At 43.7% G+C, this 16,803-nt stretch overlaps 1 protein-coding gene across 6 annotated transcripts in view; it reads left to right on the top strand.

Moving 5' to 3' along the window:
- The first annotated feature begins 3,595 nt into the window (after positions 1–3,595).
- dyrk4 (dual-specificity tyrosine-(Y)-phosphorylation regulated kinase 4) overlaps positions 3,596–16,803 on the top strand; it is a 36,267-nt gene continuing 23,059 nt past the window's right edge. For 2 of the 6 annotated variants that reach the window (XM_055939716.1, XM_055939720.1), the window contains exons 1-2: positions 3,596–3,766; positions 4,485–4,567. In XM_055939716.1, the coding sequence (XP_055795691.1) occupies positions 4,502–4,567 (66 nt within the window). In that variant the 5' untranslated portion in view covers positions 3,596–3,766; positions 4,485–4,501. Of the gene's footprint in view, positions 3,767–4,484; positions 4,568–14,484; positions 15,020–16,803 lie in introns of those variants that run through there. The other 4 variants (XM_055939715.1, XM_055939718.1, XM_055939714.1 and 1 more) reach the window with 3 other exon arrangements.

The raw sequence follows: 16,803 nt of genomic DNA on the forward strand, positions 1-16,803 counted from the left end.
CTGAGAAATGCAATTTCAGTTAGCCCAGTTTAAAAGTGCAATTTAGCCTAGGATTAGGCTTAATCTGTTTCCACCAAACCACCCATCTCAGCATGACCAGATTTTTGATGAGGAGGATTAGAGCAATGAGGAGTTCACTGCAAAGAAAGTGGAAATGGGGAAGAAAACCAAAACAGCTCAGCCTCTACAAAAGCAGATGAAAAGAATCCTAAAAACACTGAAGAATAAAGAAAGGGATATTTCAAAATCTTCAACAATGTTTTTACTACCTATAGATGTGCTTGGTTGTGGCTTCTGTGTATTTTCCAAAGCCCCAAACTTGCAGTGCTTTCATGCACAGAAGAAAGACTAGAGATGATAGTGGTAAGGTTTCATAAATGAGCTCTTCAATTATTCATTTTACAATTTAGTTATTTATATATCTATTTTTAGCTTTACATGTACCTTATTTAGTGACAAAAATAACAGAAGTCACTTTCAGTGAATGGAAGTCTTATTTTTCTCAGTTGGCATTTGTAACTCTTGTCATGGCAGTCTGTAACGGTTTCTCTCCTCCTCTTCGTCTGAAGAGGAGGAGTAGGGATCAGACCAATGCAGCGTAGGTTGAATCCATAATGATTTATTATAATAAGACGAAACACGATGAACACTTGAATAAACTCAAAACAACAAAACGACGTAGACAGACCTGAACATGTGAACTTACATAAACACGAAGAACGCACGAACAGGAACAGACTACATACACGAACGAAAACGAAACAGTCCCGTGTGGTGCGACATACACAGACACGGAAGACAATCACCCACCAACAAACAGTGAGAACAGCCTACCTTAATATGGTTCTAAATCAGAGGAAACGTCAAACACCTGCCTCTAATTGAGAACCATATCAGGCAACACATTAACCCCAACATAGAAACACAACACATAGAATGCCCACCCCAACTCACCAACTAAACACATACAAAACAACAGAAAACAGGTCAGGAACGTGACACAGTCAAACATACAGCATGTGTTGTTGTAGCCCAGGCTTACTATACTCTCAATATACAGTATCTATGGAAACCTGAACTGTGTTCTGATGTCCCTTTGGCTTAGAAGGATACACTTGTTTAACGGCCCTGTTTGTGAGCCAGTTGTTTGTGTCTATAGTAGAACTCTACAAGCATTTGGCACCTTAGAAGGGCTCTGTTTGGAGTTACAGGGACTTAAGCAGGTTTTGATTTCACAATCCATAGACAAGACCCATATTAAAGATGCATGCTGTGTCCATTACAGGTATTTAACTGATTTTCTTACACGTCTCTCCATCCTGGATGACAGATTATCAGCCACAAATCGCACATAGACTGAACTTAATAAATATCTCAGATAGCCTAGCCACTATTATTGGGTTGTATAGCCACTACTGTATTATTGTCATTTATTGTAGTGACTGCATGATAAGCATTACAGGTGTTTCACTGAATTTATCTTGATGGTGTATACTGCATCTGGTGGCAACTGCAAGGATATTGATTTCTTCAGTGGAATTGTTCAGTAGCTTATTGGACTGTTGGCTGAAGATGAGTAAACACATCAGTGACTATCAGATCATTTCCTAATAACAACAGATGTGAAGATATATGAAGAAAAAAGTCACAGCAGGCATAGCCTACCATTGTAGATATGATTTTCTAGGCTACAGTTACTGTACATGCCAAGTGACAAAAAAATCCCTTTCTTATTTGGGTCATTCTTTATAATACGTTTATGACCTTGGGGCCTCGGGGAAGGACACTACCTGGTCCAAACCCGATACTGTTGAAGTCAGAAGTTTACATACACCTTAGCCAAATACATTTAAACTCAGTTTTTCACAATTCTAGTAAAAGGTCCCTGTCTTAGGTCAGATAGGATCACCACTTTATTTTAAGAATGTGAAATGTCAGAATAATAGTAGAGAGAATGATTTATTTCAGCTTTTATTTATTTAATCACATTCCCAGTGGGTCGGCAGTTTACATACACTCAATTAGTATTTGGTAGCATTGCCTTTAAATTATTTAACTTGGGTCAAACGTTTCAGGTAGCCTTCCACAAGCTTCCCACAATAAGTTGGGTGAATTTTGTCTCATTCCTCCTGACAGAGCTGGTGTAACTGAGTCAGGTTTGTAGGCCTCCTTGCTCGCACACGCGTTTTCAGGTCTGCCCACATATTTTCTATGGGATTGAGGTCAGGGCTTTGTGATGGCCACTCTAAAACCTTGACTTTGTTGTCCTTAAGCCATTTTGCCACAACTTTGGAAGTATGCTTGTGGTCATTGTCCATTTGGAAGACCCATTTGCGACCAAGTTTTAACTTCCTTACTGATGTCTTGAGATGTTGCTTCAATATATCCACATAATTTTCCTCCCTCATGAGGCCATCTATTTTGTGAAGTGCACCAGTCCCTCCTGCAGCAAAGCACCCCCACAACATGATGTTGCCACCCCTGTGCGTCACGGTTGGGATGGTGTTCTTCGGCTTGCAAGCCTCCCCTTTTTCCCCCAAACATAACGATGGTCATTATGGCCAAACAGTTCTATTTTTGTTTCATCAGAACAGAGGACATTTCTCCAAAAAGTACAATCTTTGTCCCCATGTGCAGTTGCAATCCGTAGTCTGGCTTTTTTATGGCGGTTTTGGAGCAGTGGCTTCTTCCTTGCTGAGCGGCCTTTCAGGTTATGTCGATATAGGACTCGTTTTACTGTGGATATAGATACTTTTGTACCTGTTTCCTCCAGCATCTTCACATGGTCCTTTGCTGTTCTTCTGGGATTGATTTGCACTTTTCGCACCAAACTATGTTCATCTCTAGGAGACAGAACGCGTCTCCTTCCTGAGCAGTATGACGGCTGCGTGGTCCCATGGTGTTTATACTTGTGTACTATTGTTTATACAGATGAATGTGGTAACTTCAGGCGATTGGAAATTGCTCCCAAGGATGAACCAGACTTTTTTCTGAGGTCTTGGCTTATTTCTTTTGATTTTCCCATGATGTCAAGCAAAGAGGCACTGAGTTTGAAGGTAGGCCTTGAAATACATTCACAGGTACACCTCCAATTGACTCAAATGATGTCATTAGCCTGTCAGAAGCTTCTAAAGCCCTGGTATTATTTTCTGGAAATTTCCAAGCTGATTAAAGGCACAGTCAACTTAGTGTATGTAAACATCTGACCCACTGCAATTGTGATACAGTGAAATAATCTGTCTGTAAACAACTGTTGGAAAAATTACTTGTGTCATGCACAAAGTAGATGTCCTAACTGACTTGCCAAAACTATAGTTTGTTAACAAGAAATGTGTGGAGTGGTTGAAAAACGAGTTTTAATGACTCTAACCTAAGTGTATGTAAACTCCCGACTTCAACTGTAACACCAAAAGGACTCATGGAATCGACCGAAATTCGAACAAATAGACGTTAGGGACGTAATGTAACTGTGACGCCATCAGATCCGTAGTGTTTGGAGTAATGAGACATCCCCCTGGTTACGGAGAGAACGCCATAGAGCGCCACGGTTGAAGCGAGGGAGGCACGCCCCCCCCCCCCCCCCCCCCCTCCACAGCTCAGCTACATTGACGCAGCGGGACCCGTCCTCACGTTATCATCATTGTTTAGGAAGTACTCGGGAGGTCAACCATGACCGTCACAGCACAGTAATATGTTAGATTTTTACAATAAGAGTAGATAGACTATGATAAACCATGAGTGCGACTAATAGATCTACGGAGAAGAGGTTAGTAGGCTATTTGTAGCAGATGGGGACAAAATGTTTTTGCATGTTATGTGATTGACTATAATTACATGTCCGATTTTTACATGACACATTTGTAATAGCGATGTGAAATTGCAATAATATCCAAATAGTCTAGCCTAGGCCTACTCTATTGTAGCAGTGGTGGCAGGTGTTGGAAAAATATAATCATAAGCCAAAACAAAACGTGTAATAGAAGTTGTAAACAAGAATGAGTCCATTTAGAAAGGAATGGAGAAAGGTGGGTAATGTTTTTATTTTGAAGCAGGTCTTTGCCAGTGGGGGTCAGTAGTTTGCCATTGGTTTACAACAGATCCAGGCTCCCTGCTCGTTGGAGCTGTAGAGATTAGGCTATTATATACCTCAGCCTACACAAACCAAGAAAAGGGCATCCTTTCTAGAATAAATAAAAAATAAAAATTGGAAAACCTTTAGTTTCTCTGAGGTAAACGAGGCTGTTAAAACACCTAACATAAATATGTTATATCACAGGACATTATGTATTTCTGCCCTCACCCCCAATGGACATTTATTATTGTTACCATTGTAAATATGTATATTATTATTATTATTTGTATTATTGTTTCATCCACTTCTCTTTAACCTGCACTGTTGGAGCTCGGAGTTTAAGATTTTCACAGTACTCTGTTATTACATCTGTGACCTTGTGCATGTGACTAATAAACTCTAATCTAATTAGTTTTTTACAGGAATGCAATGACGAAGAAGTTGGAAAATCTGATAAAGGAGAGGAATAATGTCTCCCTACCACTGCTAAAAAAGGTAGGACAAAAACACTGTCAGAAAAGCACAGGGGTGTTTTCCAGATATTTGGCCTGTGAGTCTGCCATTACTCTTTTCAATACAGTAGATCCTTATGTTTGCTCAAAGTAGCCTAAAGCGATGGTGTTATTTCCAAAGCTCGTATTAGCTATGTTTACTTAGACTGAGCCACTGTAAAAAAAAAACGTGGCTTGATTTTGATAGAGAAATGAGAAGGAGCTAATAGGTCTTATCTGCTCTTATTCACCCCCTTTCCATAAGCAGCTCTTTAGATCAGGAGGTTAGGGGAGGGAGGGAGGCGCTGTGGTGTGTGCAGCAGTCAATTTGGCCCACACTCATTTAGTAGTCATTAAACATATGTTTATGTTCATTGTGTGGGCTCAGCGGGCTGATTTATTCATGAACACATTCTTCCGTTGTGCCTGCGGAGTCTTTGCCCCTTGGGCTGGAAGACAGGGTGCTGGACTGTTGTGAACTCCACACTCACTGAGCATGTACTATTAGAAATGCCGACTGTCCATCAGCTGATTCTCGCCTCTGCCCTCTCTACAACCTGTTTACTGTCAACAGAAAGCAGAGTAAACCAGACCCGTGTCACAAACCCGGTTAATTACATGGTCATAGAACTCTTATTAAAAAAAAATCACATTGATCTGAAGGAAAATGTGAGGTGTACCCTGCGTGCATCCATACACCTGTACGACTAAACTGAGACTTGTTATAAAGTAAGGAACATTGGGATCATTCAAATCTGGGCCACATTATTGGTGCAGCATAGCATTCTACAGTGTTTCAATAGAGGGCTCTCTAGGCTTTCTTAGTGTTGAGAGCTCCAGCAGCGCAGGTAGGACCCTGACCTGACTCCCCTACTGACCCGTTCACCTGGACCTCAGGGAGATTCACGCGGGCCATACATCGCATCTCAACACCAGGCCAAGTTCCACTCTGGTTCCACTCTCTGCTGATTAAGTTTTCGTACAGGCCACCACTGCAATGGGAATTGACAGTCACCTGCAGACAGGAATGACTCATTCTCTTTGAAGTGAGACAGAACAGGAAGTGTCTTCCATGCTACCTGGCACTGGGTCTATTAATAACTACTTCAACAGGATGTCAGTGTGAAATTAGGCTAAAAACAAGGAATGGAAGAATGAAGGAGAAAAATGGCTTAAGACAAGGTAGCTTATGAAGTATGACGGGGCTCTATTGGATGAAGAAAAATGGTTAGAAGTGGTTAAGAATTCCTTGCTGGTCATTTCAATCAGCACAGAAATGACATGTAGTAGATTGTGATAATGTGGAAAAACATTGCATATGTTCTCGGAAATGACATGAGCGCCCACAAACAAATATAAATCACCCAGTCCAAAGGCACAACAGAAATATGGAAACTTCAATATGCTACTACAGTCAAGTCCTTTAACATTGTCAATTATGAATAATGTCAATCATCTCATTTTAGTCATGTAAATCTAATTGGAGCACAGTGGCAGTGATGCCCTTCCCTGACCTTTTTCCCAGAGTAGTGCTTTGAACTTAAGCCTCAGGCTAGGATGTTTTATTAGTTGGCATTGACACTGTCAGCGTTTGTCGGAAGAACGTTTAACTTCATACTGAGAGAGACAAAAAAACTTGATAATAAGAACCTCTTGTACATAATAAGAAATGTTCAAGAAGAACTGTTGCAAAGAAAACAGTTGTATCTTTTGAGCTTTTTAGCAGAGGCTGGTTGACTTTCAGGCTCTTTTATCGACTGGTGATGTTGTTGTTGCTGGTCTCTGTAGGCAGCCTTGGAAACCCACTGCGGCATCACAAGACACAGAGGCATGAAGTGCCTCACTGCAGGATGTGAAATGTCAATGGTATTTTGCTGCAATGACATACTTTCGATACACAGAGGAGAAGTGCTAGTACATGAAAAGACACTTTCAACACCCCAACTGCTTCATACTTTGTTTTTTTAGTGGGTACTTGTCTACCCTGTTCTGTTTTGCAGTGGTAAAACATTTAGTGAGGGGGACCTGGTGCACATTCATAAGACTGGCTCCAGTGGATTGTGTGGCCTGGACCATGTTGTGTGCTCCAGCCCTAAGGCTCAGCTCCTACTTCTAGTTAGCCCAACTCAGCCTGCCACCCCCCTGGGGATGGGCCACCGTATGCACTACACTGCCGCCTGTCCCTGATATGGTTCCTCGGCTGATACTGGACACTCTGAATTAAAGCAGGTAATTTAGAGAGACCTCACCTCCAGTGGATTACAGGGCTGTTTCTGGGTCAGAAAATAGGGGGTTCACACTGTCACTTTACTCGCATGACAGGAGCCCAGAAGATGGAGATATAGTCAGCCCTTCTGGGTGTTGGCCTAACTTGAGGCTAAAAGGAGTTACACTCATGAATTACTTGATATTCATAAGTGAGAATCCTATACATTCCCCATCCCCACACAGGTCAGAATCACACACGTATGTATACCCACCGACCACTCATCCAAACCACTGTTTCTCATTCAACTCTCTTGCTAAAAAATGTCCTGACTATTTTCTTTCCACTTCATTTGTGGCTTAGTCAGTGTTAAGATGGAGGTGAAATGTGTCAGTTAAAGGGTCGCTGAGGCTTGTATGCTGGGTCACAGTGCCCAGCGAGCACAAAGGCTGTCAGGCTTTTTGTCACAGCTTGTCACATGGTCGAGGCCACAAACGTGTGGAGCTCCGCTGCCACCACAATGAAGCCAGTGAGCCAAGAGGTGTTCCCTCTGCCAGGGGCGGCTGTTATCTGTCCCTTTGTTCCACAGGGCCATGACGGCCATGGGACAGACCGTTGTCCTGGACGCTGTTTCCATGGCACGGTCACTGTGGCATCGCTGAAAGAGGACAGCTGGGTGGCTCAACAAAGTCTAATATACATTCATATGATTTGCAGTGAGTGCTGGGTAAACAGCAACCCAGGAGGGTTGTTAATTAGTACTGGCTTTGTCGCATTAAACTCTGTTGTTCCTCAACACTGAGTCATGGTAGAGTATGCACGGTTGGATGGTAGCGCCAAAACACAACCCACCTCCTCCATGGGGACCGGACCATCATTGTGTAATGTGTGAAGACCTGCCTGCTCAGAAAGATAATAAGAATGTTGTATTTCACCTCCCTCTATTTGAGTGATTTCTGAAGAATGAAGTGAGATCTGAGATATAATGTTTTTGATATAAACTTAGATAAGACATTTTACAGCAACAACAAAAAAACACTCCATCAAACATAATGAGACATAAAATAAAATAATGATTCCACGGGCAATGTTAAAATAGCAATGTGTTGGTCAGAACTGTAGTGTTGGTCAGAAGCCATAGTGTGTCAGTATAGAGTACCACAGTATGAGTCATAATAACCATAAAACCTATCAGTCAAACAAGGAAATGGTTCCAATTGTTTTTTCCACCATTTTTCCCATAGGGGATTTAAGAAGCACTTAAAATAAGGGCTTTGTTTTGTGTAGGCTTACCCTGGCGTGATGTTTGAATGGCGCCTTACCCCATCTGATAAAGATAACCATGGGGTCTTTGTTTTTTCTTAAACCTTTATTTAACTAGGCAAGTCAGTTAAGAACAAATTCTTATTTACAATGACGGCCTACCCCGGCCAAACCTGGGCCAATTGTGCACCACCCTATGGGACTCCCAATCACGGCCAGTTGTCAGTTGTGACACAGCCTGGAATCAAACCAGGGTGTTAAGCACTGAGATGCAGTGCATTAGAACGCTGCGCCACTCGGGAGCCCGGGAGCTCTGTGAAGGTATCTCTGTCAAAGACCTGGCTATCGATGTGATTTGATTACACGCTTTGGAACAGCCCTTGTATTTGGCGGCTTTAGGACCTTGAGAAAACAAGTGTACATTCCCATAGTACATTGACACATGATGTCATCGGGTTAATGCCCCCATTTGTGGTAATTGTTCTGTAATGGTTCTAGTTTGAAGGGAGCTTTTCATTCGTGTCTCACTGGTTTTGGAATACACCTTTTGTGTCCAGTCTGTGACAAAAGGGGTTAAGGGGATCACCTTACGAAGTTTGTTGTGGAAGGTGACAGGCGTTGTGTGAGTTCTTACATGTGAAAGACGGGCTGGCGGTGACATCACGACGCTCGTCTTACCTGGGTGACACAGTGCTCCTCTAATTGTCACCTCTCCTGGACCATGGAAAGCGGCCAAGAATGGTACAGGCTGCCAGAGGAGGCTATGATGACCACTGGTCATTCACTATACACTTGGAGCAGTAAGTCATCTTATTTTTTGTTAAACTTTCATTTAACTAGGCAAGTCAGTTAAGAACAAATTCTTATTTACAATGACGGCCTACCAAAAGGCAAAGGCCTCTTGCGGGGACAGAGGCTGGGATTAAAATAAAAATATAGGACAAAACACACATCACGACAAGATAGACACCACAACACTACATAAAGAGAGACCTAAGATGACAACATAGCATTGCAGCAACACATGAAAACACAGCATGGTAGTAAAGCAACACAACATGACAACTACATGGCAGCAACACAACATGGCAGCAGCACAACATGGTAGCAGCACAAAACATAGTACAAACATTATTTGGCACAGACAACAGCACAAAGGGCAAGAAAGTAGAGACAACAATACATCACGCGAAGCAGCCATAAGTGTCAGGAAGAGTGTCCATGATTGAGTCTTTGAATGAAGAGATGGAGATAAAACTGTCCAGTTTGAGTGTTTTTTGCAGCTTATTCCAGTCTCTTGCTACAGCGAACTGAAAAGAAGAGTGACCCAGGGGTGTGTGTGCTTTGGGGACCTTTAACAGAATGTGACTGGCAGAACGGGTGTTGTATGTGGAGGATAAGGAGCATTGGTGGCAAATCTGATGACTGAATGGTAAAGAACATCTAGCCGCTCGAGAGCACCCTTACATCTCCGTAATCTAGCATGGGTAGGATGGTCATCTGAATCAGGGTTAGTTTGGCAGCTGGGGTGAAAGAGGAGCGATTACAATGGATGAAACAAAGTCTAGATTTAACCTTAGCCTGCAGCTTTGATATGTGCTGAGATTAGGACAGTGAACTGTCTAACAATCCTCCCAAGTCCTCCCAAGAGCTTGAGGTGACTACCTCAAGCTCTAAATCCTCAGAGGTAGTAATCACACCGGTGGGCAGAGGGGTATTCTTCTTACCAAATCGCATGACCTTTGTTTTGGAGTTGTTCAGAACAAGGTTAAGGGCAGAGAAAGCTTGTTGGACACTAAGAAAGCTTTGTTGTAGAGCATTTAGCACTAAATCCGGGGAGGGGCCAGCAGAGTATATGACTGAATCATCTGCATATAAATGGAAGAGAAAGCTTCCTACTGCTTGAGCTATGTTGTTGATGTAAATTGAGAAGAGCGTGGGGCCTAGGATCGAGCATTGGGGTAGTTCCTTGGTGACAGGCAGTGGCTGAGACAGCAGATGTTCTGACTTTATACACTGTGCTCTTTGAGGTAGTTAGCAAACCAGGCCAAAGACCCCACAGAGACACCACTACTCCTTAGCCGGCCCACAAGAATGGAATGGTCTACCGTATCAAAAACTTTGGCCAAGTCAATAAAAATAGCAGCACAACATTGCTTAGAAACAAGAGCAATGGTGACATCATTTAGGACCTTTTAAGGTTGCAGTCACACATCCATAACCTGAGCGAAAACCAGATTGCATAATCAAGAGAATACTATAGACATCAAGAAAGCCAGTCAGTTGATTATTGACAAGTTTTTACAGTACTTTTGATAAACAGGGCAATTGTCAACAGATTCTTTATTGTCAATTTGCACATCGGACATTTTCAATATACAATAATGAACTATCTTGGTCCCCTAATATCTCTGTGGCAACAAAGCCCTTCAGGGCATCCATCAGAGGACTTGGTCAAGGGCCATACAGAGGGACACTAGGCCATCATCACTCACTGCTCCATCCTCAGGTTCCTGGCTCAGCTAGGTGCTCTGTCTGGGGCAGCGAGGTCACCACCAGTGGCAAGCCTCACATGATACACTAGGTATTATTTAGAACTATACAGCAATGCTGCTAGTGTCTTCAATCTCCCTACCTCACTCCGCCCTGCCACCCCTCAACCCAGCCGTAGACCTCAGTCTGAGCCATTTACCTGGAGACAGGGAGCCAGTACTCCAGGGTCCATCTTACCTGCTTTCCCCTGCTACCTCTCACTCTCTCTGGGGCAACCAGAGCTGGACATGGGGCCATGGGCTGGCTCACATGCCCAGGAGGGAGAGCAGACCCTAGGTGAGGACGGGGGTGATGATGAGGTAAGACCTCCAGGGAGCTACTGACCTACTACGGTATGTACTGCTCACGCTGCTTCAAGCAGTGTGACATTTGGCATCGAGAAGGCAACAGCATTGCAGTCTGCTCCAGTTTAGGATAATACTGTACAGTAGCTGATCGGCAGGAAATAGTGCCCCTGAGCTCATTAAATAGGTTGTTTTGTTTGAAAAAATCCATTCCGACATATTATTTTACTCTGCACATCATGGCACTATTGACCCATTTTGCTTATTTGAAGGATAAGAAATTGAAAGAACATACAGTACTGTACCTACAGTACATTTGATCTTTGCCTTGTAGAATGACTGTTTGTGTGTGTGTGTGTGTGTGTGTGTGTGTGTGTGTGTGTGTGTGTGTGTGTGTGTGTGTGTGTGTGTGTGTGTGTGTGTGTGTGTGTGTGTGTGTGTGTGTGTGTGTTTTGGTGGACAAAACAAGCAGTGTTGAGATTGCAGGGTTTCTTTAATGCAATACAGAACTAACAAAATACATTCTCTCTCATTAGGCTTACAGTGTAGCCTATTGCACAGTCTAGTACTTACTGTAGGCCTCTTATCGTGACCACACCCGTCCACCTACCGTAATCCCTTCACATTAACATCCTTACCTGCATTTCCTTAATTGCGCTCAGCTGGCGGTCATTTTCCCCACACAGGAAATTGCATTCAGGTATATTTTTAGAGTGCAGTTTAGCAGGGGCTTGGCAAAGACGAGCTGAATTAATGGACTAAATCTGACTAAATCAGATTTGGCCAGCACAATGTTGCTGATATTGATTGGTTCTCATTGTACTGCTGAAGCTTCTCTGCTGAGAGCAAGGGTATGGAAATGGTTTCGGTACCCTATCTGTCTGCTATATTCTTGATACTGTGTATTGTTTGCATTGCCCAGGGTCATCAATAGCAAGTTGTCAGGATGCAGAGTATAGTAATGATGACGACTGTAAATGACGTGGATGCTGCATTAGGAGTTACCCATTATATTTATAATGCGATGATGAGAATGACCCTCTCCTGTTCAGGGTCAGACCATAGATAGTCTGACACACTGCTGATTGTGATCATGTAGGGTAAAGTGGTGGCTCGTGGTAGGTTGGGGATTTGGTTTTGAGGGATTCCGGGACAAAGGAAATAAAACAAGACAATTCTGTAATTCTAAAGTACACTCATTCCCTAAACCAGGCCAGAGAAGGTGCTCCCTATATAGGAGAATGTGTGCCATGTTGTCTATAGTTGGCATCTATCCACTCCGAGGTTCTGATCTTTCTGTCTGGGGTTAAACCAGAAATGACAAAACCAGACCTCGTTAGTGTGATTTGAGGTTTTCCAGACTCCATGTATTTATTGATGAAATATGATGGGAATATGAATCCAGTATTAGTGGGAAAGTGTCAGTACTGTGGAGATATAATTTATGTGAGTTCTGTTAGTCCAGATGGCTGGCCCTGATACCACACATTATTGACGCTACAGTGAGTGACTAGGCCGCTGGTCCACTCTGCCCACCACCACTCTGGAGCACTTAAACACCTGCAGTAAGATATTATAGGCCTAAACAGCCAGAGAGAGTAATAGTATTGATCATAATAATAATTCTCTTAAAGTTCATATTTTGATGGCTTTGTTTGTGAGATTACTTAAATTGTATTTACTAAAAAAAAAATATATATATATATATTTATGTGTAATCAAAAGCCCAAAGCTGCTTATGTCTCTGTTAGCTCACATACAGTATATTTATCATGTAATACTTATCCTTTAGTACATTAGCATACCTACCCTCCAATTTGGTCTGTCTGGGTGAAACTTGTGTTTTTGCTAGGAGGCCAGCTTTGGCTTTCCCTGCCAAGACTGTGAAAGGCTCTTCACATGGTTAATGGGATTTGGCCTGAGCCTGATTATTCTGCAGCTACTCTGACACAGGACACTGTGACCACAGGGCCACATTGGTTTTATGGACATAAGTAAATAGAGAGGTTCTGGTGATTGAAATGACTTTGTAACATGCTGTCAGCTATTCATCTTGATAGGTGTCAGGAGGACTCTACATAAGTTGTTATTAGATGGGCATAGTATACGACTTTGCGTTGATAAATACTTGATGATAAAAATAATGGATAACATTTACATTTACACTTTTCAGTAGGTCTCAAAGTGTTTTTACATGTTGATTTCATTGAGTTCCTAATTTCTGATGTGCCTCCTACAAATTCATAGTGGTGTGTATCTGGTTACTAATACTCACACTGGCGCCATAAGCAATTCTGTAAAGGGGCAACCTTATCATCACCCGTAAATGTGACCCACATCTCTCCCCCCGAGCCGTGTTGTAGCCAGGTCATTACCCAGACTCCTCATCTGCCAAGCGTCAGGAGACTGACTGCGCTTTGTCACCTGGTGGCGGCTCGCTCACTTCGCCTCTATCGCCTGGCACCTGACTCTTATTAGGGAGCCACGACAGGCTGCAGGTCAGGGTTTCTGGCTCTGAGTCTGAGGTTTGGCCAGCTAGGCACTGCCTGCCTGCTGTTCACCAAATAAATAGAATACTTTCAGAGCTGTTCACTCCCTCCCCTCCCATGAGTCTCCTCCCTGCTTGGCTAACTTACTGACTGTGAGCTCCCGTCTATAAACCCCAGCTATCTGGGGCCCTGGGAATTCAGCAGTCTGTTCAGGTGTTCCTGTTTGGTGAGGCTGCGTGAGGAGGAAACAAAGACAATGGCAGCCTCGGATGACACTTCTGCACTGCTCCAGAATGCCTGATGACGTTAGTAGGGAATAGCAGCTGTTTCATGCAACAATAGCTGTAGTTTGATTGACATAATCACATACGTACGTTTCCACCATGAAAGACACATTACTCATTGCAAGTACAGTATGTACTGAGTAGGCAGAGACAAAATGGATCAAGATAAGTCTTCTAAGGTTGGCTCCTTTGCGAGGCAAGCTGTCATGAATGTCAGTTGAGAGACCCACTGACACGACATTATGCTGAAACAATTGCAAACTAAAGTGAGGCCTGGACTATAGGCCTTAGAAGTGATGTGGTAAAATATAACTCAGATATTCTGAGTGTGATTTCACAAGTTCACAGAGTTTCTTACCTGTAGGCCTATCGACCATCTTCTGTAACATTAAGGTTAGTTTAGGCCTAGTGCCCCTAAACTCCTGCCTTTAAAAAGCACCGCCAGTCATCCTCTGGGCTCTGTCCTGGTGTGGACTATGGAGCCTCCAGCTGCTGCAGTGGAGGCTGGCAGCGTGGCAGGCACCAGGATTAGATTTCATCACTGCGCTGTTTGTCAGCAAGGCGGCGGCATCCCGTGGGGCTTGCAGCAGAGTAGGTGGTGAAGGGTGAAATATGTCAGCTCTAGTGGCTCTGTCTCCAGGAGACCGCAGCAGGGAGAGGCGTCAGCCGGGCCATCTGGGAACCCTATTAGTGCTCTGCCTGTGCCACTGTCTGGCTCCACAGCCCCATGAAGAGCCCACCTGCGAGGGAGAGGGATCTGTCACCTGCAATCCTCTTCCCCAAGAGGCCCCTCTCACAGGAAGCCAGCGCCAGGCCCCTGCTGTGGCAACTCCGGTTCAGGATGGGTCCCTCATCGAACCCCCTCCACACATAAGCCTCCTCCTTCCTCACCAAGCACAGCAGCAGCAGCCTCCCTTCCCTGTCTGTGAGCTTTCCTGCCTGCCCATCTGTCTCCTGGACCAGAGAGAATCCCAGGCTCTGCGAGGGCTGATACAGATGATACAGGGAACCACCCTGCTCAGTCCAGCTTCTGTTCCACCTGTTCCACAATGTGAATTACCAGAGGAAGCCTTATTAAGGAGTGCTAGAAAAAAATCTACATTACCAGCGTTGCGAAGGCAAGGAAAAAGGTTTTGTAAAACGAGTCTTAAGGAACAGCATCCTCCCTCTGCTCTGGGGTGATCTGACCCTAATCTCTAAAAGACTAAAAGAACCCCCTCCAGTTGGGTGTGGTGGGGCTGAGGTGTGGCAGCATGGAGGAGCTTCATTATGGGGGGAGACGGGACCTCGCCTGCCTGCTGTGGCTTTAACCTCCTCCAGGGCTGCTGGGGCAGCCAGGGCTGCGGAAACAGGAGGGTCCAGCCTGAGACACATGAGGTAATTCATGGCACAGAGGGAGTTACATTGGTGGGTAAACTTTAGATGGTAAACTGAGGCTCTCTTTTCCTCAATCCCTTCATCTTTATAACTCAATCTCTTTTCTCTGGCTTGCTTTCTGTTTTAAAATGGTGCTATTTTCAGTCGAGTCACTAGTGATCATTTGCTTAGCAGCAAAAGTAAATTAAACTGTGGTGAATGATACGTTATGTTATACATTTGGCAAATTTGCAGTGACGATGACATTGCACAGTGACTTGATCTGCTTTAGCTAGCTATGCTTTGCTAAACCAGACTTAGTCACTTGGGTGGTTGAAGACACACTGCATAATGACTGTGTCTGTCTCCCCTATGGACTCTGGCAGATCTAAAAGTGGCTTATTTACTTGGTGTTTGATAATTAACAACATTAACATCCTTTCTGTTACAGACTGAGACATTAACAGAATCATCTGTTGTTCAGTGTATTCCCCCCCATCTTTCATTTTTTAAACACGTTTGTATTTACATTGTTGAGCAATACATGACGCTTTTAGTTTGATTACTAGACAATTATAACTCTTCAGCTCAAACAATTGCAAATTAACTGTAGTTAATTTGAGTTATTTTATCGACTCCACAGTTCTACTTATTGTCAGGCAATGTAGATAGGGATTTTGAACTGGGCAAAGGAAGAGATTTTAGGAAGGGGCTGAGATGATGAGGTGGACGGGGGGGGGGGGGGGGGCGTGTTGGTGGTCAGAAGTGCTTGAACAGCGGGGTTTGATTACAGGAGATAACGACCACAGTGCTGAAATAGGAGAAGACACTGCAGCATCGCTCTAGCTTATCTCATCATTATCTGCCAGTGTGGATTTTTTTTGTGCTGTGATTCAAGTATTGTTTTATTATTTGGCTGACACATGGAGCTGTGCAAGGATCCTGGTCAAAGGATTATTGTCTGATGTGTAAGCTCGTTATAACCAATATAAATCTGTCTCATCATAACCAATATGTGAGATGTTGTACTTTTCAGTCCTATTGATCAGAGAACTCCTGTGCTATTTTTATACTGATAGGAGATACAAGTTTAGTTTTAGATGTGTAGGAGGCATATTTTGACAGAATAGTGGTAATTTCTCTAGAGGACAAGATTTCTGGCACCATGCCAGCATACTCAGAGGCAAGTCAGTCTTACTGCTTTAGGAATTGTCACGTTCTGAACATAGTTCTTTTAGTTTTGTCTTTGTTTTAGTGTGGTCAGGGCGTGAGTTGGGTGGGTTATCTATATGTTGGGTTTCTATGTTGGGTTTGTTGTTTGGCCTAATATGGTTCTCAATCAGAGGCAGGTGTTTGTCATTGTCTCTGACTGGGAACCATATTTAGGTAGCTTGTTTTGTGTTGGGGTTTGTGGGTGGTTGTTTCCTGTGTCAGTGTTTGTGCCACACGGGACTGTTTCGGTTTGTTCACGTTTATTGTTTTTGTATTTGTGTTCATGTTCAGTTTTCCCTATTAAAACAGGGACACCTACCACGCTGCGTATTGGTCCGATCCTTGCTACACCTCTTCGGAGGAAGAAGAGGACGACAGCCGTTACAGAACCACCCACCAAAAAAGAGCTAAAGGGGAGTGTGGCGAAGTCAGGTAGGAGACCTGCGCCAACTTCCCGGGCTTACCGTGGAGAGCGAGAGTACGGGCAGACACCGTGTTATGCGGAAGAGCGCACGGTGTCTCCTGTACATGTGCATAACCCGGTGCGGTACATCCCAGCTCCTCGTATCGGCCGGGCTAGAGTGGGCATCGAG

The sequence above is a fragment of the Salvelinus fontinalis genome, chromosome 12 (genome assembly GCF_029448725.1).
Source record: "Salvelinus fontinalis isolate EN_2023a chromosome 12, ASM2944872v1, whole genome shotgun sequence".
Taxonomy (NCBI): Eukaryota; Metazoa; Chordata; class Actinopteri; order Salmoniformes; family Salmonidae; genus Salvelinus; species Salvelinus fontinalis.